General features: G+C 37.2%; 1 protein-coding gene across 1 annotated transcript; it reads right to left on the bottom strand.

The window, feature by feature from the left end:
* Positions 1-374: 374 nt before the first annotated feature.
* Positions 375-20462, bottom strand: LOC149303337 (fibulin-7-like). Its single transcript, XM_089481527.1, has 10 exons — positions 20439-20462; positions 17931-18033; positions 15235-15287; positions 12070-12229; positions 11474-11644; positions 4270-4398; positions 3976-4113; positions 2539-2676; positions 1209-1347; positions 375-747 (listed from the first exon to the last, which is right to left on the bottom strand). The coding sequence occupies exons 1-10, from the start codon at positions 20460-20462 to the stop codon at positions 375-377; spliced, it is 1428 nt and encodes a 475-aa protein (XP_089337653.1).
* Between the last annotated feature and the right edge of the window lie 307 nt (positions 20463-20769).

The raw sequence follows: 20769 nt of genomic DNA on the forward strand, positions 1-20769 counted from the left end.
GATGGTTCAAATATCTCTCGTGGTATTCATGATGTTCTCACAAAATTTAGAGACAACAAATTTACAATCCCAATCTCTTGCTGTGTTTTTACGAAGCTTAGTTACTCAGAATATAGATACATATGATTTGATATTGATATTGTGTTTAGTTGGGATCTACATACAACAAAGTGTGTTTCAAATTACTCTGACGCTATCTTTAACGCATTGGGATTACTCTGACCAAACACACAGTAAAGTAGAAAAAGACATTTCAATAATGCAGTAAAAGCTATGTTATTTGTAGGGCGAGGCACACATTCCATTATAGAACATAATGTGCTCCATTCCCATTGACAAACTCAGTAACTCTACAGTCTCTCATTCCATTTGCTTTAAAAGCTATAAGGAGACACAAACACTGTGATTTTTGAAAGATGCTTGGCCTGGAATGTGCGGTCCAAATATTCCGACATGTCTACATCCACCTCAATGGTTTGAGGGCCTTGTGGACTCTGAACTAGAATAAGTTCTCCAGTCTGCCTATCTGATCTTTGCATTACAAAGTTCCCTCTGCTGTTTCCACCCACTATTCCAAAACGCAAGCTGTCTGGTCCTGGTCGTCCAGGAGCTGACGCGGTTGCCATGCGGAAGAGGGTGACTGGGGTGGGAAGGCTTGAAGGCAAAGAGAGGTAGTGGAATGAAATGGTCTTTGGTGCATGATGACATGACCTACTTTCCATTGGGCATGGATTGCGCTCACATTGGCTAAGAAAGAAAAAAAATAATATACATTTTAGTAAGACAGCAGTAACAATATAACCAAATAATATGACACATCCACAGGGGCAGAACATTAGAGGATGCAGCTGGTGCTCCCTCCAAGAGGGGACTGTGAGCGAGATCATATATATGTTAAATGTCCTATAAGCATGGGATAGATAATAACAAAGTTCAAGTCTTAAGCAAATTGTTGGGAATAGCTTGTAAGCCATTTTTTCTTTTCAAAGAGACGTGTGACCCTTTTCTTTTCTATCATCTTTCTGGGTTAAACAACAAATTAGTGGATCAATGGCCTGATACCATCTTACTTCTGTTGATTACATCATACTATGGGCAAAAGTGTGAAGGATTTGGGGAGTATTTTATGTATGCTTTGATTTAAAAACAAATACTCATTGCTCAATTTGGTTTAAAGTATCAATAAAATCAATATTTATGTTACTCACATTGGTGATGTTTTCACATAACTGATATTTCCATTGGGCTTTGGACACTCTGGAGAGACACACTGAAACCCCCCTGCGGTATTAATACATATGGATCCTCTGGTGCAGTTGTGATTTCCAGAATTACATTCATCAATATCTGTGGGTAAAGCAAGGTATCTGACTTATCATTATCATCTCACCTTTATTGAGTAGCAATTTGTGTTGCAGCACAACTATACAAAATATGAATTTGCATTTAAAAAGAGACATGAGGTATGTTTAGTTTGACATTATAATTAAAAACCTTGATAGAAAACTCTGGACTTTATTATCAGATTGATTAATAATATAAATGTTTTCCTATTCATTTACATTTGATGTCAAATTGTATATCCTAGCATGCAGTAATTTTTAAGTTTAAGGTGATACATTTTATTGGGTCAATATAGAAAAATGTTTCACAAGCTTCAGGGATCTCTTCTTTAGAGGTAATCACAGCTCTTTGAGGTCCCAAAAGCATATGCATCTTTTTCTAAACCAGCCCAATAAAAGCCATAACTCTTAAGTAAAGGCTCCATCTTCTTTTGGAGCAAAACTGGTATACGCTATCTTTATATCATCAGTTTTTTTTAATATATTATATATGTGAAATATAATATATTATTGTGCTACATCAACTTGTGGAAATACATTTTTGCATTACAAAAAACACAGCTCTTTAGTTGATTATCTGTTACATTTATCTCATGTTTAGGTCAAATCAAGACATAATATGCAGGCTTTCTTTTAAAACAATGGATATACATTGATATTTAGCTTCCACGTAATTGTCATAAATAGTTCATTCTAATGTTTTAAGATATCTGGATAATAGAAACCCCTTTTAGAATAAAACCATAAAACAAGTTTTGAGATCAGATCGCCAAGAACAGACAGCCACCCTTGGGAGCATCTCAGGTTTTAGTTCAGGTTTTTTTTTTCTGTAAAAAAAACCTATAAAAATACAGTTGTGTGAAAAGGAAAGTACCCTCTTATTGAATTCTATGGTTTTACATATCAGGACATGATAACAATCATCTGTTCCTTAGCAGGTCTAAAAATTAGGTAAATACAATCTCAGATGAACAATAACACATGATCGGTACTTTGATACTTTATGTATCATCATTTTTCACAGTGCCATACTGTTTAGTTAATTAACCACAAAGAAACAACTTTTAAGCAACATTCATTCTTACAACAACTAAGATCAAATTATCATTGCTTTTAAAAAAAATATGAGGAACATTATGGATAAATAAAGTAATGTTGTCCAAATATGTAATTGTTTATGAAATAAAACTCTCACCTTCGCAGCTTTTTCCATCTCCAAGCATCTTATACCCAGCTGGACATGAACAGCGATATGAACCAGGAATGTTGACACAGTTGTGCATACAGAGACGTGGGGCTCCTTCCACCTTATAAACCTCACACTCATTAACATCTGCAAAGGAAACACATTTCCATAACCACAGTGTCTGTATACAAACATTTCTCTAATTTTTTCTTGCGCAGGTCAGATAAAGTAAACATAAACTGCTGAGTTTAACTCTTATTGGAAAATAAAAGTGAATGTAACTATTTGGGGGGCAGACAAAAAGACATCTTACCTTTCCCTTCCTTCTAAATGTCACCTTCTTAGGAGGAAGTTACTTAATAGGAGACAGTTTAGTTTTTCATAAACATGAAAAACATATGACACTACATGCTTCTAAACTGACATCATGCTCCTTTCTCCAGGACGCCATTCTCCTTTGCATTCTTATGTTCCTTATACAGGTGCCTCCTGCTAAAGATAGACAATCCTCTTCTCCAACATGTAAAAAAACAGCCATATAATATATGGCTAATAATAATTAACTATTTAAAAGTGCCAAAAATACCCTTTTTCGGTAATATGAATGCGGGATATGGAAGCAGGTCTAGGGGGACCACATTCCATCCGCTGCAAAACACAAGGCAGTTCATTTTATTGGACAATTGGGATCCCCAATAGACGGTTGCTCAATTAGCTCGACAACAAGCCCTGTTACACTATGGAGGTACGCTGTACCTGATGCTGCACTTTCTTCTGTGGAGGTCCAGAGCTCAATAGGGTAGCATGGTGGTTGGTTTGGTAGGCAGCTGGGTTACTGCCGTAGTTCAGGCTTAGGGCATTGCCCAACCTAAATATATGAATGAGTGGCCTCATTCAGAAAATCCTTGCATGAAAGAAAACTATTTCCTGTACTAACACACTGTTATGTTGTGTGCGGTTACTGAGGCTATGGCAAGCCTCTGTAGGGCTGTAGAGATTAGAATACATGGTTACACTGTAGGTTCAGGAACAGCATACTTGTAGAAGTCAGGTAATGAAAACACTTAACCAGATGTTTCTGGTAGAGTTACAGAATCAACAACCTGTAATCATTATGTAGAGCCTATCCCAGTAAACTACGAAAAGGGTTATCCTGAGTCTCCATAAGATATTGGTCAAACAGTGCCCTTCAGTTGACTGCAACTTGTTACAGATTTTCTTCATATGCTGTGTCCTCCTTAAATCACATTCTGTACCCAGGATCAGCCCCATGATTCACTGAAGACCTGGTCCTCCTAGGCAAACAAGGGTACCCCTGTGTAACATTTCCTTTCAAAAATAGAAAAGAACCTTGTGGTGGCATGCACCTAGGGCATCGATATTGATGAAAGTCCTGGCTGTGCCACAATATCATACATTACATTGGCTATTTGTACAAATACCTACCTTGGCATATGCTGTTGTCAGGGGTGCCATTCATTTGGAAGCCAGCGTCGCAACTACAGTGCTGAGCGCGGTCTACCCTGGCACAGCGTGGCTTACGGTTAAAAGCTGCATCGCTGGGTACACTCCATTCAGGTGGCGCTTAAATGGAAGCACAGATTGTAAAAACAATTAATATACTGAATCCTCAAAATGCATTGATGTTTACTGCTATCTAAAAACGTAGGTACCATTATTATACAGATTTGAGTTGCCAACATTATAGTCACATTAATTTTGAGTCCTGTGTAGCATTACCTGTTTGTGTTTGATGTTGGCAGTTGGACCCAGTATATTCTTGAGGGCAATTACATTTGTATTGGTGGTTGTTTCCCTCCACACAGGTACCGCCGTTTAAACAGGGGTGACTGCCACATTGGCTGATATCTGAAAATATATGTATTGATTAAGCACTTAATTTGATCTTCTTGTACAAAACAACGTATTCACTAACAGCTAAAGTCATCTGCTACAATGTACCACTTTGACCGGATCACTCCTTTTCTTTTTTGGCTTTGGGAGCAGTGGTCTCCATCCTTAAATTCAAATGCTCCAAGCTGCCTTTTAGTAGCAGAGAATAAAAGAGTGTGGCCAAGCATCTTGACTCACAAATTACATTTATGGAACCATGCACAACTATTTTAAAAAGAGATTTTATTGCATCTGCATATTAAACTTGCCCTTCAGATTATTGTCCAGTGAAAGATACCAGTCGGACTAACAGCAAATTACGGTTGTAGGAAATGATCGTCACAAACTAAACAAGATGCAGACATTGTTGTTTCTTCATCAGAGGCACACATAATCTACCAACAATACTCAGACTCCCTTTATTCAAGGTGTCTCAATGGAGGATACAAAGCAATCAAACACATATGCACCTGAAATTTGACATAAATTGATTTAAAAATCAAATAATGGTCATTACAAAACTGAACATCATGTTGTGTGTTCTAAAGTTATGGTTTAATACAAAGCTTCACAAAGCTTTAGTGCACAAACAGGGTCTTCTTTTGAGAATTACTTTTGAATATTGACAAAAATGCAATGTCTTTCAGAAGCTTGAATCCAATAAAAAGTCCCCAAATGGGATTGAAATGTAGAGGTAAAGGTTGACCAAATTTCCCTTTGTTCAACTGCAAATTACTGCTAGGCCTTCATCGTGGTTATAAGAAAATGGATAATAAACTTGCTTTTTGTGGGGAACACATCTGATTTTCAGTACTGCAAACTGTCTCTTTCTTTAAGTTTACTGTACCCTAATGTAACATCCATGAGCTTTATTCAACATCAGATTATTATTACAAAGTGCAGTACTAGTTCTATTTTTACTCCTTCTTATAAAAGTGCTCTACAGCCCCAAACGCCTTAATCTGGCCTTGCATGGAGAACAGGAGTAACTTTACTTCAACCCATAATATATTTTTATATTTGTTGAAGCTAAAGGAGCCAAATGGTCATCTGGTGGATATTTTGTCTGACTCTCTGTACAGGCTGTGCTGTATGTTCGTGCCATAAATACATTTCATTAGTGGGCTATGTATAGTAATTCACTAAACTTAATATTAATGAAGGGACATAAAACAACAAAGCTAAAAGATAGATAAATCAATACTGGAAAGCACTGCAGACCAGTTATTCTACCATGTTACGACATCATAAATCAAGGGGCAAAGGGAGAGAATTCTTTGCTAACTCCATTTGAGACAGTATTTTTTCACCGTGAAGGAAGTAAATAACTGGAATAAACTTTAAGCAGAAGCGGTACGTCTTTAATACAACAATTTAACAATTTAATGAACATAAGGTGTTTTTCTAATGCATATATTTTGCTCATTTTAGCCTAGCATACACATGTATTAAGTCTGAAAGTAAGCAAGATGTAAGGTTTTTTTAAAGTGACAGATCCACTTTAAAATCAAGGTGAATTAGAGTTTACCCAGTAATATCCTCTTTTCAATTTGAACTTCCCCAAAAAAATGCCATCTGTTATTTTTACATTTATTTTCTTCTCTATATTTGACAGAATATTGTATTCCGCTAAGACTGCTTGTGGAATACGAATGTCTATAAACATACAGCCAATAAATGCCACTTGGCAAACCATTCCTCTTTCTCCTGCTAACAGATGGATTCATTCCACCATCAATAGCATATTCTAAATATCTAAAAACAACCAGACCATGAAGTTACTCAACAAAAGTCAAGAGCATTAACCTGTGCCTCTTTGAAACCGCCTTCTAACAAACACTGATCTTTGTTCCTTTGTAGACTGGGCACAGGTGGGCTGGCATGCTACCCAAAGATGAAATTAGATAGCATTTGTAAAAGCTTACAAAGAACGCAGCACAGGTGGTGCAAAACCAGGGAATTTACTGCTTTGGGACTTTGCCAAGTTTTTTTAATGGAAATACCAATAAAGACATCTTTATGTTTCTTATCTGTAGAAAGAACTGAGACCTAGATGGGTAAAATAAGCCTTCTGTCCTAATACAAAGTTTCCTTCTCCTTTCCAGGTCCTGAATACAGGTCTGAATTTCCTGCATGGGCACATGGTCTTCTAATTGTGTGCGCAAGATGGCTGTTACATATTATACCTGGCAACCAAAGTTATTACCATGATCACCACTACCTATAAACATTAGATATCACGTGACAAGAGAAGAGAACTGACTACGCCATTCCTTTCTCTTGAAATGTCATACATCATTTACTCCTTTGATTACTGATGGATTCCACCATTGATTCCACCAAAGACCAAACCGCAAATGAAACATTTTTTTAGATCAGCTATAAACCTTTGCTAAATAATCTGTCTTCATTTCACACTAGTTTATGCATTGTGCAGAAAAATACATTTAAAAAAAATCTTTGTTGGTCTCAGTGGATATGTTGAGAAGACAAGGTTGCTTTATATATCAGCAGCACTCTTGCATGAAAATAATTGTTTTCTTGGTTACGAATTTTCCTCAGTGGGCAGTTGACCACAAGATATTACCTATTGTGTTTTCCTTAAAGCTGTTTGTATAAGTCATAGAATGTACGCTTGTCTGAGCAGGGTATTCCTAACCACTTCTTTCTCTAAGACCAAATTGTTATGTGACAAACAACTTATCTCCTGTTTGCCCATTGTATGTGACTGTAGAAAATGATGGTACCAAAAAGATCAAAAAGTTAGCTGGCCAAACGTATAAACATTTCTGGCAAAATGTTTCTGGCAAGACAAAGTGTTTCATGATGAAATAATTATTCAGGGAATGGTACATGTATTTAATTTATTTTAGTGTTAAATTCAATAGAGTGGAACTGCATCTTTAAATAGGTCCTTGTCATTGCTGTTTGTGATAACCAAAACAGAAAAGCTAATATATTTATCATGATACTATAATCAATTTAAATACCAACTATAAATTAGGAAGTGAGGAAATCTGCATGTAATTAGTATAATTGAATCCATATTTACTTGAAGTTAATATTCTGGTGGATACAATTAAAGGTTTGGCATATAAACTACATTCACAGCCCATCATGTCAAGAGGGAACAGAAAGCTGATAAATGATCTAATTAAAATGTAATGAAATTCAGTATTTATCACTTGGGTTGTTAAGAGACAAAAGGATAATTTAATTGATGTATTCAATAATAAAAAATATATTTCACATATTGACTTTGGCACAGTGCTGTGTTTATCACAGAGACACAACAGGGTGTATATGTTTATGATATATGCATATAAGCTATATTCATACATGGGGCACCAGGGCTAATCACACGTGGAGGCACTGCTAAAAGTCTTAAATAAGTGGTTAGTAGAAGGGGAAATAGGTGGGGAACGGACATGCCAAATGCTACTCAGTTACCCTTAGAAAAAGAAAGTGTCCTGTAGACCTGGGAAAGCTGAAGTCTGCACAAGTTTTGCCATTAAAATCGCATTTCGTATGTCCCTCTTATTGAGCTTCCACTATAATAGACCCTAAACATTTTGCAGGCTCAAAATGTTATCCTGAGCTTCTTATTTAAGGATGAAATTCTGCTTCTGCAGGGTTCTGGGGTTGTGTCTTTCATCTCTGAGTAGTGGAGCGGTGTTAGATGATGCCCAGTCTTCCAGGCCCATAGAGTATAATACGCTCGGCCCAGCCCTACCATATCACATCCCCTTTCTGTCTCCTACAAGGAGGAAAAGTAGAGCTCAGCAGGATTGGGGACAGCAACCCCCAACCCTGAATGCATACTGTCCACGTGCAGAACTGTGCGCATGAGCAATAGCGTTACCTGCCTAGCTCTACCCCTCGCCAGGGGTTATAGTTGGGCGGTATGCAGGGCCAGCCTTTGGGGTGTGCGAGCTGTGCGGCCGCACAGGGCGCCATGGCAGCAGGTGTGCCATGCGGTCATCCCATCATCAAGGCCAGGGCCGCATCGAGGCAGGTGCACAGGGTGCACAGCACCCAGGTGGCAGGGATAGGAGTGGAGAGAGGGACACTGAGTGGTCACACATGAAAAAGTTTTCAGCAACTGCTCGGCCCCCTTGGTCTCCTCTGCTCCCTACCGCTGCCCTAACTGTGGTGGTGGGAGCGCGAGGCCTTGGTCACGGTGCTTTAGGATGAGTGCCGGAATATGACATCATAGGGGCAGGAGAGGGGGTAGAGAGTGAGAAGGGAAGAGGGAGTAGATAGTGAGAACGGTAGTAGAGGGGGTAGACAGTGAGTAGGGGAGGAGATGGGGTAAATAGTGAGAAGGGGGAAGAGATTGTGAGAAAGGGAGGAGAAGGGTAGATAGAGGGAGTAGGTTGTAAGAAGGGGAGAGATTGTGAGAAAGGGGGGTAGTGAGAATATTGAAATAAATAAAGAATGAGTAAGATAATGAATGAAGTAATGTGTGGATGAATTGTGTGAATGGATGAGAGAGAATGAATGAATTAATGTGTGGATGAATTGTGTAAATGAATGAGATAACTAATTAATTAATGTGTGAATGAATTGTGTGAATGAGTAAGATAACTAATAGATTAATGTGTGGATGAATTGTGAGAATTAATTGTGAGAATGCATTAATTAATATGTATAAATGATTTGTGTGAATGTGTGATAGAATGAATAATTGTGTGAAGGAAGGAATTATGTAAATGAAAGAGTGAATGAGTGAGTCACTGTATAAGTGTTTTTTTGCAGTAAGGTGCCTATTTGGGTAAGGTTTGCTTGTTCATATGTAGATATGAACAAGCAAACCAAATATGACACAACATGAATGGGTTGAGTTCCAATACTGTGCCAATGAAGCTAAATATAGGTAGAACATAGACATGTCTGCAAATATGCCACACTTTTAGTACATTCAAGTAGAGGGTGATGTGAGTTGTAGAACATTAACACAAACCATTCATCTTTTAAATTTAAAATACAAAACATTTACATTCTTAAATTTTTTAATTTGGGGAGGGGGTACCTGATCACGGTCAGCCACTTGTCCAGTATGCTACATAGCTGATCTTACAATAGATCAGCTGGCAGCTTAGTGTCTTTTTTGCTTTTTTCCATGTATGTGGTTGGAATTGAATGGGTTAATCAATGCTGCAGCGCAGTCGCCATCCCTCATATTAATTTCAGTCTTGGAACATTTTGGTTTCGGATGCTTAGACAACAATCATACAAAGCCCTCTTACCACAAGAGAAGTCAGAATTATTGGGATAAAACCTATAATTACAGAAGGAAGGATAATACATGCCTCACGCAATAATTACAATTTATGATAACACCACTCCCTTTTGGTGCTGATATTTTGAGAGGCCACTTCTCTATATGATCACATTTTGGACAATTTTCAGTTGCAAAAATCAAGACTCCAACAAAACGTTTGAAACTATATTTGACCCTGTTGAAAAGCTCAGTTGTTTTTAAAAAAATGTAATATACACAAAAACTCTTGCATTATGTTAACTCTCATGGATTTACATTTTAGCTACCTGGTTACCCAATTTCAAAAGCCTGGGTTTGGGACTTAAAAATATCTCAGATTTTCTTGCTGGTATATCACAATTATGATCCTGCTTGAAGACAGGTGTTTTTATTAAGAATATATTTTATTTTATTTACCTTCGGATTACCTGGGTTTTATTATTTATTTATTATTTGTCATTAAATTTTATCTGATCTTCAACTAAGTCACAAAACACAGTCTGTTTCAACTAATAACACTTATACAATAATGCTAACTGAAATGTAATCTAAACCAGTAGACCACCCAGTAACCACCTTTACCAGTGGTTTCTCCAGCAAAGTGCTACCAGATCAGTGTACCCAGCTCGAGTCAGAACTGCAGCAGATCTGATGGCTCTTCAGTATAAAGTATCTCACCTCTACCCCTATCATCTGCAGACTAATGGGCTCTGTTGTTCAATGAAATCCATGAACGGATGCTCTTGGCGTTCACTAAAAAGCAAAAGGAACCAGGAGAAGTCATTTCCCCTGCAAGGTGCAGCACTGAGGTGTAACACAGAGGAAACCTGTGCAGGCATGTATGTAGTTGAGCTGTGCAAAGAGTTAAATGCCCTAATGGTGTTATACCATTCTAACCCCAGGGAGGCACAAGCCCAGCAGAAGCCATACCCAGCAGAATGAGTTCCAAGTAGGGCAGCAGGAAATGTATTTTTTCTGTCGATTATAGCAAGCTGTCCAGGCCCTGGCTTCCTTTGTGGTGTCCTCCAATGAACACCTTTCTTGTTCATAGTTTTATGTATGGTAGATAAAGATGTTCCAGGGATTTTTACTTCTTTACCCAAAACTCTAAGACTCTTAATAACCTTAAATCAACTTTGCAGGACGCCCGCTGCTAGAGCAACAGTGCTGAACTGCCACTATTTATCTTACCGTAGGCTGATGAACACCAAGGAGATACTTTTGTAACCCTTTCCAACTTTATGCAGGTTAATTCTTAATCTTATGTCATCAGAGATGGCCTTTGAGGCATGGTTCACATCGGGCGATACTTCTTGTCAATGGCAAACTTGGGGGCAGCTCTGACCAACTAGTCCAATCTCATTTTGTAGATTGGACTTCCGGTTAGCTGACTCCTGACTTCAATTAGCTTTTGGAAAAAGTTATTAGCCTTTTGCACTGTGAATGTTTACAGCGAGTGTTCGATAAAGACATAAAAGCGTTAATGTGTGTTGTTACTAAAAGTACACTGTGTTAATCTATTGTTGTAACAGTAGTAGTTGAAGATCATTTCAAATGTAATGACCAATTTATTCAGCAATCCAGGTAATTTCAAAGGGTTCACATACTTTTTCCTGCAACCGTACATTTGTCACTACAGTATGGTTAATTAAAAAATGTCTGAAGTCACTTTACTCTCTCTCTATATAAAACTTAGGTTGCTGCTCTCACGGGCACAAAGATCAACTGCAGACCTGGATCATTTTAAGGCTAGTAGTCACATGCTCCATTAAGTCATAAATCAGGCACCTTTGCAGTGAGGTATATCCCCAGTCCAACTTCCGTTTTTCTGGCACAGTCTGCTGCTGGACCCGATGAGCTGGTATCCGGGGTCACATGTGTAATGCACTTCATGATCCACCAAGTATTTGGAGCCAAACTTCTTTCCGTTGACAGGGGTTTCCAAGGCCGGACAAGCAACTAAAATACAGAATGAAAACCATTGGTGTATGTCTGGTACATTTGTACACATACATCCAGTATCAGTTCCTGGATCCTTTACTACAGATAGTACAAGTAGTTGAGGATGTTACAAAAGAAAATATGGAAATGTTTAATCAGGTTGTATAGGTTTGTAAAGTTTACACTGTATATTTAGACATATTATGCTTCCTGCTGCCTACATACATTTTGGTTATGTGTTCCCTTCTCGACGCACGTATGTATCAAAGAAGAGATGGGTGACGGAACCTCTTTAACGTTCTTAAGTAGTATCGATCGTCAACTGGCAGCAGTCACATTTCAAGTTGAGAGTGGACAAAACATGTTTGCTGTATCTGGCTTGTGTGTTGTCAGACAGCTAGGTAGCCATACAATACATTTTTTCTTCTGTATTAGCCCCATACCTGGTTGTGGGTCTGGGTTTGCTTTGTTGACTGCATTCTGCAAAGTATTCAGCCTACTTTTCATGACTCGAATTCCATCGGCAAACCGCGTCTCTTGCCCTTTTAAGAATTGTTGCATCTGTCGGATGGCTGCCAGTAGCTGCTGTTTGTTTAGACAGTTCTGTGGTTAAGAAAAAAATGATAAGTATGACAGCATCGAGGTATATCATTTTCTTCAGTTACAAACAGAAACCAGACACCCTGTTATAAAGGTGCGATAGCCAAGAAACATTTCAATTTAGTGAGAGAAACACCTGTGGCTCCTGTGTTTTTGTTTAGGACCTACGTAGTAAGTTACAAAAATCCTACCTACTTAGGTACAACTCCTTAATAAAGATATTTTACCTAATTTGCTGAATTTCCAGAAGAAAGCCTAGAGCTGCCTTAATATTGCAAAAAAAGGCTCAGATATGTCAGAATGTTATGTATTTTTTAACCCCTTAAGGACAATAGGCGGTCCCTAAACCCATTGAAAACAATGCATTTTGAGCCCATACATGTACGGGCTTTGTCGTTAAGGGGTTAATAGATCAGCTCCAGCCTTTAAAACACTATTAATGAATTGGCCAATTGCTATCTTTATTTTTTATCCGTTTTAAAAGTCCCAGTTTATAGTATAAAGTTCCAAAGCTTTATAACTTTAACACTCATTGATATTTGAGGAGGCGAAAACATATTCTTTGGATTATATTTGAGTTTGCGTTATATGTTAATATTTTGATCTTTATCCCGCAGTGTTGATAAACACATACAGTATTTATAGTTTAGAGAAATGTACTCGCAAATAACCTTTATGGAGGCAACAGTGCTTCCAAAACACTTCTGACAACAATACATTGAGCATTAAATCTATCTATCTATCTATCTATCTATCTATCTATTTATATCATTGTGAACATCAATCTACTGTTCCTCTAATCCCTGCTAAACGAGGCTATGTAGAAAAAAAATACATTATACAAGTATCCCAAAGATGCCATAAATACATTCAAATATTTTCTGAAATGTAAAAATAGTTTCATAAGCCTATTGTACTTCTAACGTAACACTAAAGCTAAAAGGGAAATCTGTGATTGTTGGATACCTTTCTAGATTTTTTGACTGAAAATTCTGCCACGGGTGTGATCTTGCCACAATGACAATTATTATAATTTTTTTAATTACTTTTTATTCAAATGGCCAAACAAGCACATAAGAGTTTTCTACCACTGAAAATAAATTTAATTCCTAAATACTTCCTCAACTTTAAATGAGCATTATTAAGAGAGTAGCTTTTCTAGCATAGTCTCATCAGATAGCCAGTAAGTATTACTCTCCCCTTCAAAAGTCTAAGCGTATTAAGTACATCAGTCCGATGCCTACATCTGTACATCTGAATGACTTGTTCACTTTGTTGTGGCCGTTGCCAGTCAGGCACTGTTTGGCACTATTAGAAGGTTTAGAGTCTATTCACAGACCACCAGTAACTTTTTGGTCAGTCAAACATAATACATAATATTTCAATTTTGAATAGATGGAATGATTTGGTTCGACAGAGTTCAATAATACTGTTATGGCCAAATGATGCACATTTCTTGTAAGGACATTGACATCAAAACTTGTTTAGATTTTGTGGGAGAAAATTGGGTATCCCCGTATATTTAACCAAGCAGGAATCCTATCAACAGCCTAAAACTGAAATGCAAGATCACTGTTTAAAATGTCACTCAAGGTAGAACGTGAAAAAATAAGATTACGTTTAAAACCCACTTGCTAAGGCAGTGATTTATCTTCATGTGCTCTAAACATTTATTGTAACACAATAGAACGTAGTGGCAAAACCTCTTTTTATTTAATCAGTGATGAAAGAGATATAGATCTAGTAATTTTAGATGAAAATATGGGATTTGTAACAAAGGATACATTTAAAGTCATCTTAAACCATATGCTAACAGCATGGAAAAGCTCAAATATGAATGAGGAAGCAGAATAAAAGTTGCAATGCATAGTGTTATATTTACAGGAATAAAAGGGACATTAAATGAAGACCTGCACAGAGGTCTGGGATTTTTACTTGGTTCATTGTCAGCTCATGTAGTGAATTACTTTAAACATAAATGCAGTTTTTCGGCTTACAAATTTTCCATTATAACACAAAGGGCCATTTACTACCCAGGTATTCTGTTCTTTTCTCCTTCTCATTATGTTTCTTCCAATTCCCGCTTCTCCTCTTTCCTCTCATGGTATCATTCCCCTCTCTGCCTTTTTCTATCCTTTGACAACCCCCAGAATTATTTTATCTTAGCCGCCTCTATTTTCCTTCAGAATTGTGTTTGTCAGCTATGTAGTTATTTTCAGCCAAAAACTCAAAAAACAAAAACAACTCACCAGTCCTATTGTCCAACAATATAAATTAGTAATATTCATTCGACAGATCTGGGGCAACTCAGGGGTTTTTGGTGACCCTTAACAAAATTACTTATTATCACAAGTAATACAAATAATAATTATGTGTAAACTAATAATCACAAATGTATTGTAAATAAAAATGAAGTACAGCCATATGCAAACTAATATAGGTCTCCCCATCACCCTCTAAAGGACCCCTTAGATCAGTGTGGGCCCTAAGCAGTTGTTTAATCTTCCTAAATGGTAGCCCCCGCTTCCTTCACAGATCCGGACCCCTCCTCATGGAGAATAGTGGCCACCATACTTGGAACTGTCCCGGATATATAATCAAAGACATCTAATGGTCACCACTATTACTTCCTACTTAACATCACATTATGGTTATTTTTTATTTTAACGTATAAACACGTTAAAAAAATATTAAAATATCCATTAATATTTTTTTTCCTTTGTCCATCCAGCTGGAGATTTTCCCATGTAAAGCACATGTTTTCATCATTATACTGCGTAAGTTATTATGATATTGGATTTAGCTCCGTGGAATAACAAAATTCAAATTTATTAGCCTTAAAAAAAATCCAGACCGTTAAAACAAATGAAGATGGAGCTGATAAACTTTGTAGGATTTGTAATAAAACTTTAACAGCATTTTATTCTATTTGTGCTAAATGCTCTTTTAAAAAGTACAGCAAGTTTTGAATTAACTTTACTTGAGTAGAACCCTGAACTCTGGTGAACCTCTAAGGAGTCAAACCACTGTCCAGAACTATTCTTATGTAACCTCAATGAACCTTAGAACAGAAATAATGATTTCCTCAATAAAACGGGTCCCAGATTCCTCTCTAAGAAAATTTGGGTTTGTTCCGACAGAGAGTGTTGGCAGGAGATTTTTAACTCTCACTCTTTACTATTCATCATGAAGGGCCAACACTGGCAAGTTTCTCTAGGTGAAGGGCTGTATAATGTATAGTTCAATATGTAAGTTGACTGACGAAATCCCACTGATTTGACCAGACAAGTTTTTTAGAAGCTCCCAGGATTTAGACCCTTATAATATATAGTGAAGTCAGGATGCTGAAACACAACTCTCATCTTCCTGATGCTAAACAATTTTTAGATTTAGATTTTTTGCTGACATTTCTTTTGTTGTGTGTCACTATTGAGTAAAATGAATATATGTTTGTTGTAAAAAAATAAAAAAACTGTTACATTTATTTGGGGTTTACTCAAGGATTTGAAATGTAAACTATGCATATTTTTAATCACTGTTAAACGCCGTTAGATGGTTCACTGAATCTATCCTAAAATCTATTTAATTTTAATGGCTTTAAATTGCTCATCATCACTACCAAAATCTTTGTTCAATATAATCTATTAAAGACTGGTCTATAATTATTTTAAAGCTATGTGGGTCAAAAGCTATTTTAAAGCTATGTGGGCTTATATGTAAATTATATGTAAATTATATGTAAATAATTCACTTCCATAGTGTTACGAGCAACATAAGGTTCCTGTTGACCACTTCACTTTGCAACAGAGTATACTCTCCACTGCCTTTGTATTTGTGGTGGCCACTACATATAAACATATATATAGGATTGGGTTCCTTGTATGATAGGCTACGTATCGTCAGACATAGATAACTTTCAAGGTCTTTGATATTTCCATTGAATTGAGTTTTTCAAAAAAAATTGAAAAACTAGGCATCAATAGTCTTAGTGCACAACTTTACCCATAATCGGATTCCTGAATGAAAGCCACCACAATATGTGGTGACATCCTCAAAGAACTCTTAGCTACTTATTGTCACTAGGCTGCACAATACACTTTTCATCTTGTGCAGTTATTGTTTTTATTTTTTTCATTTTGGTTGATTGTTGATTTTTTGTGTCCTTTTATTTGTAGTAAGCTGAATTAGCAATTATTATCATACATTAAAATCATGCTTTGCGGTGTATTATGTTTACCCAATATGAAAGTTCAGTGCCTCTCAACATTGTTCTTGCAAAGTAATAATATTGCTTTCAGCAGAATTCCTTCTGATGTGCAATAATTTGACATGTGTGGTTAGGAACTTTAAACCAATACTTGTGAGAATGAGGAACATTGGACAAAGAGTTGAGGAAACAGGAAAAAGAAGCTTGACAAATACTGAAAAGAAAGAGCACAATTCCTTTTCCTGACATATCATACATTTTACATTTGGGTTGTGGATATGACAGGCAAACATCTGATACTCATTAAAATTTGGAAAAGGCAGTGTTTTTGAAGCAGCATAAAATGTAATAGAGAAGGGGAATGTCTACCTGGTGAACTAAAAAGTTGGATGCGACAGAAAATTTGTCAAACTTCTTATGTATTGTTGTTGACTGTTGATTGGTTCATGCAGCCTTTTTTGATCTCATCTTTCTACATGTTAAGTTTTAAACTAAATATCTCCAGGGCAATTACAATAACAAACAAAAAAGCTATAGAAATTGGTGTATAATCTCTTAGGCTGATTATACTTAGGCCTAGTGGGCAGTAGGTCATCTGTCAGAAAACTGGAGACAGATCACCCTATTGGCCAATTAGGCACCCTGGTTTGCTAATGCTCAATGGGCTAGATGCAAGGGAGATTTCCCAAAACAGACATTTAATCACACATTTACACTCCGAAGAAAGGACCTTGGCTGTGGCGGTAGATCCTAGGGGTTGCTGGGGTCACTGCCCTGGGTAGGGTAGAACCCCGCATAAATATATCTTTGGCAGTAGGTAGTTTTAATAAATTCATTTAGTTATGATAAAAAAAACTCTAACAGTGACAGCTTCAATTTAAAGAGATGCTACACTGATGGAAGCCAGTTGAACTTGACTGATTACTGATCAGGAAAAATGGGCAGACCAGATGGGCCGAATGGGTCATACCTGCCATTAAATTCTATGTTTCTGTGTACCATAAACCCGTAGACTGACGATTAAATCTTGTTACAGCATGTTTATGGAAATACATGTAGATTCTCAGTAGGCGCTCTATTGAAGTACAGACATACCATTTATTAATAGGAGGATACAAATTGTATTTCTGCAGCATCTGGAGTAGCAGTGGTTATCTGTCTATGCCAGGTGGTGCTGGTAGAAAACCTAAACGAACAAGCATACATTCTTTCCGTGTGTATAAAATATAAATGGTGGTAACTGAGATGTCTTAAAAGCCTCCATAATTATGTTATGTTTTGATGTTTTTCATATTTTTAAGTTTCAAACTTTATTCAGAAGGATTCCATAAAAGGCACCAAAACAAAATCTAGATTTAAAGCTAAAATTCTATTTTTTGCAATGCTTGAAGACATATCAAAGTGAGGATTGCGAAGCTCTGGAATAAAGATGCTACGGAGGTGGCAAGTACTTTTAACTCAGATCCAAAAATGGCGTCCTGGGTTTTTCAGCTGTACGAAGAAAGTGGTCATTGATCGCTTTCAAAGTTCCTTTATCCCCAGGCACATCAATTGTCGTTAACTGCGTGTTTTTCTGTGACTTATTTGGCATGTCAATCGTCTTTTATGGGGTTAAAAGATGGCATATGCCATAAGTTTCGCTGAAGCCAGTCAGAGGTCAGGACTGCTCTGGGACTGCTGATAATGTAGAGATAACACTGAATGCCTATGCCATCTTTGTCCCCACCAGCTTGCCAGCACACCAAAACAGCTTGTCTAGAGACCTAAACAGCACCATATTTTGTCAGTACCCCCAAACAGTTTATCTGCATCATCTGTGCCCCAAACAGCTTGCCTGGCCTAAACAGCTTTTCTGTGCCATCTTGCGACCAAACAGCTTCCCTGTGCCCCCAAAAAGCCGACCTCTGCTATCTTTCCCCCAAACAGCTTGTATGTGCATCCACTTGACAGCCACATATACGTAATTTATAAATTGTAGCATAAAAAATGCAATCAAGCTCGGTAATATAGAAACTGTACCTTTTCAAAGTCAGATGGGGATGCATCATTTATTTTTCTCTGTTTACACAAATAGTGCAAGTGATGCACCATCACAGAAAATCCTTCATAAAACCTCAGTCTCAGTAGATAAATCTCTAACAGGCCAGAGTGCACCTACATAAAATTTCAATGAATAAGGCCACATGTCCTGATGGCATTCACCCAAGAGTTCTACAGAAGTAGGTTATTGTAAAGCCACTGTTTTTATAATGAGGGATTGTCATTGTATATCCTCTGGCACACTGCTTATCATATTATTAAAAAGCAGATTAGAAAAACACCCAACACATTAGAGAGCATAACATCAATAGTGGGTAAATGATTTAAAGGATTCAGGATGGAATTCTAGACTATACTGAGATTGAGGCTAACAAAGTATTAATGTGTTAAACATGTGCTATTTGAAATATGCAGTTCAATTTGGAGCACCCATAAATAAAAAAGATGTAATCGAAAAGAAAAATTAAATTGAAAAAAAGAAGTGACACCAAGAATCAATTAAGGTTTGAATCTTTACAGCAGGACAAATAATGTAGAATGGCCATTACCTAAAGACAAATTCTGGCCCCCATCTTGAGCAGCGTAGGACATTATTTACAGTAAGGGCCATAAAGCTCTGGAATGCACTACTACTAGAAGTGATGACTGGGTTCCTTTAAGAATAAACTAGCTCATTGCTTACAAAAGAGTTCATAACAAATTAAAAGTTGTTCATTTATGGAGTGATGAAGCCCATGCAGTCATGAAGAATTTTTTTTGTGGTAAAAATTGTCATGTGACTGGACTAGCGCCAATGAAGGGTGTAATGCAAGTCCCATGGATTATTTATGGGGATCCTTTATTTTCAGATTTGCATCCAGTGCGTGAACAGTTTATTGGTAGCCTTAAATGAAACATCTAACATCTTGAATTAATGTCATGTTGGACACTTGCTTAAATGAATGTTTCCGTGAACACTCCAGATGGCTATTCCCTGTTGGCTTTATAAGCAATATGGGAGTAGAAACTTCCAATTTATTGTAAGTCTCAGATGATGCAATAAGTTAACTTCTAGGAATAAAAAAGAACAATTTTCAGTGTTTCAGTTTTTCCATGTGTCTAATTTCCTGAGGATCCTAATTAAATGTACTCTGTATTCCACCAAGGCATCTGTTTATTATTTTTTCAAAAGACCCTGTTCAAAAGATCATTTTTACTGATTTTAGGTTTATTGAATTAATTATGCAATATACAAATGTTTGCCATATAAATAGTGCAAATATAATTTAGTAAAATAAACAAGATTATTAGTTTCGGCACTAAAAAGATTTATTATTGAACATTTCAGACCCTTCAGAAAAGACAGAAAGGCAAGCAAAATATGGTTATATACTACTATTGCTAATATTATTATTATTATTATTATTATTAAATTCTATTTGGGGCTGGTAGCTTTCCCCTATTTGGCTGCTTGATCCATGTCACATCAGACAAAGCCAAAGAGATGTTGAGACAATGAGATGTTGAGCTCAGATGGGCTTTAACAAGGCTATATGTCAAATAAAACATTAGTTTGTATTGTTGCTTACATCTTTTGTGATCCCTCTAAATTGGCCTATGTTCTTTATATATATATATATATATATATATATATATATATATATAATGTGCCAGTAATCTTCTTGCCTAGTGCTTGGATATATATATTCAGCTTTTAGGCTCACAATGGGGCAAAGCCTAAGTAAAACGTGAATCATCTACTAATAAAGATGCAAGTACCGTATTTGCTTGATTATAAGACGAGGTTTTTTCAGAGCAAATGCTCTGAAAAATACCCCTCATCCTATAATCAGGGCCGTCTTATAATCAGACCTCAAATAGAGGTCTGACTATGAGACTAAGTTCCAGATGCCCCGCAGCCCTGCAGGGGACCTGGATCCTCCTGTCTTATGCCCCCCACATAACACTCCCCCCCCTCAAACTTACCGGTGCTTCTGACTCCACAGTCATGTAGTCGGGGCAGCAGGTAGGCGTCTACGAGTTTCGCGTAGGCAACTTCTGCTGCAGCCGGAAGGAGATGCGGTTAGAAGCGGGGGTTGACTGTGTCCATCGCGCAGACCTTCCCCGGCTGTCAGAGAGGAGAGTTCTCTCTGACAGCCGGAAGGCATATGCGCGATGGACGCAGACAACCCCCGCTGCTCTGCGTAGATGTCTACCTGCTACCCCGACTACACACTAGGGACTCAGAGTCAGAAGGCAGAGTGCTCTATGAAATGCCTTTTAACCCCCTTAATGCCAGAGTGGCATATAGGGGTAT

This window comes from Sceloporus occidentalis, unplaced genomic scaffold (assembly GCF_023333645.1).
Source record: "Sceloporus occidentalis isolate IW3139 unplaced genomic scaffold, rSceOcc1.0.p SCAF_15, whole genome shotgun sequence".
In the NCBI taxonomy this organism is placed as follows: Eukaryota; Metazoa; Chordata; class Lepidosauria; order Squamata; family Phrynosomatidae; genus Sceloporus; species Sceloporus occidentalis.

What these genes read in the sequence shown, in the direction of transcription:
- LOC149303337 (XM_089481527.1), bottom strand. Translation starts at nt 20,462, where the DNA reads ATGACTGTGGAGTCAGAAGCACCG. An exon ending in CCAACATCAAACACAAACAG is followed by an intron (nt 4,114 to 4,269) that starts GTAATGCTACAC and finishes CTTCCATTTAAG; the next exon opens with CGCCACCTGAATGGAGTGTA. An exon ending in AGATGGAAAAAGCTGCGAAG is followed by an intron (nt 1,348 to 2,538) that starts GTGAGAGTTTTA and finishes CTTTACCCACAG; the next exon opens with ATATTGATGAATGTAATTCT.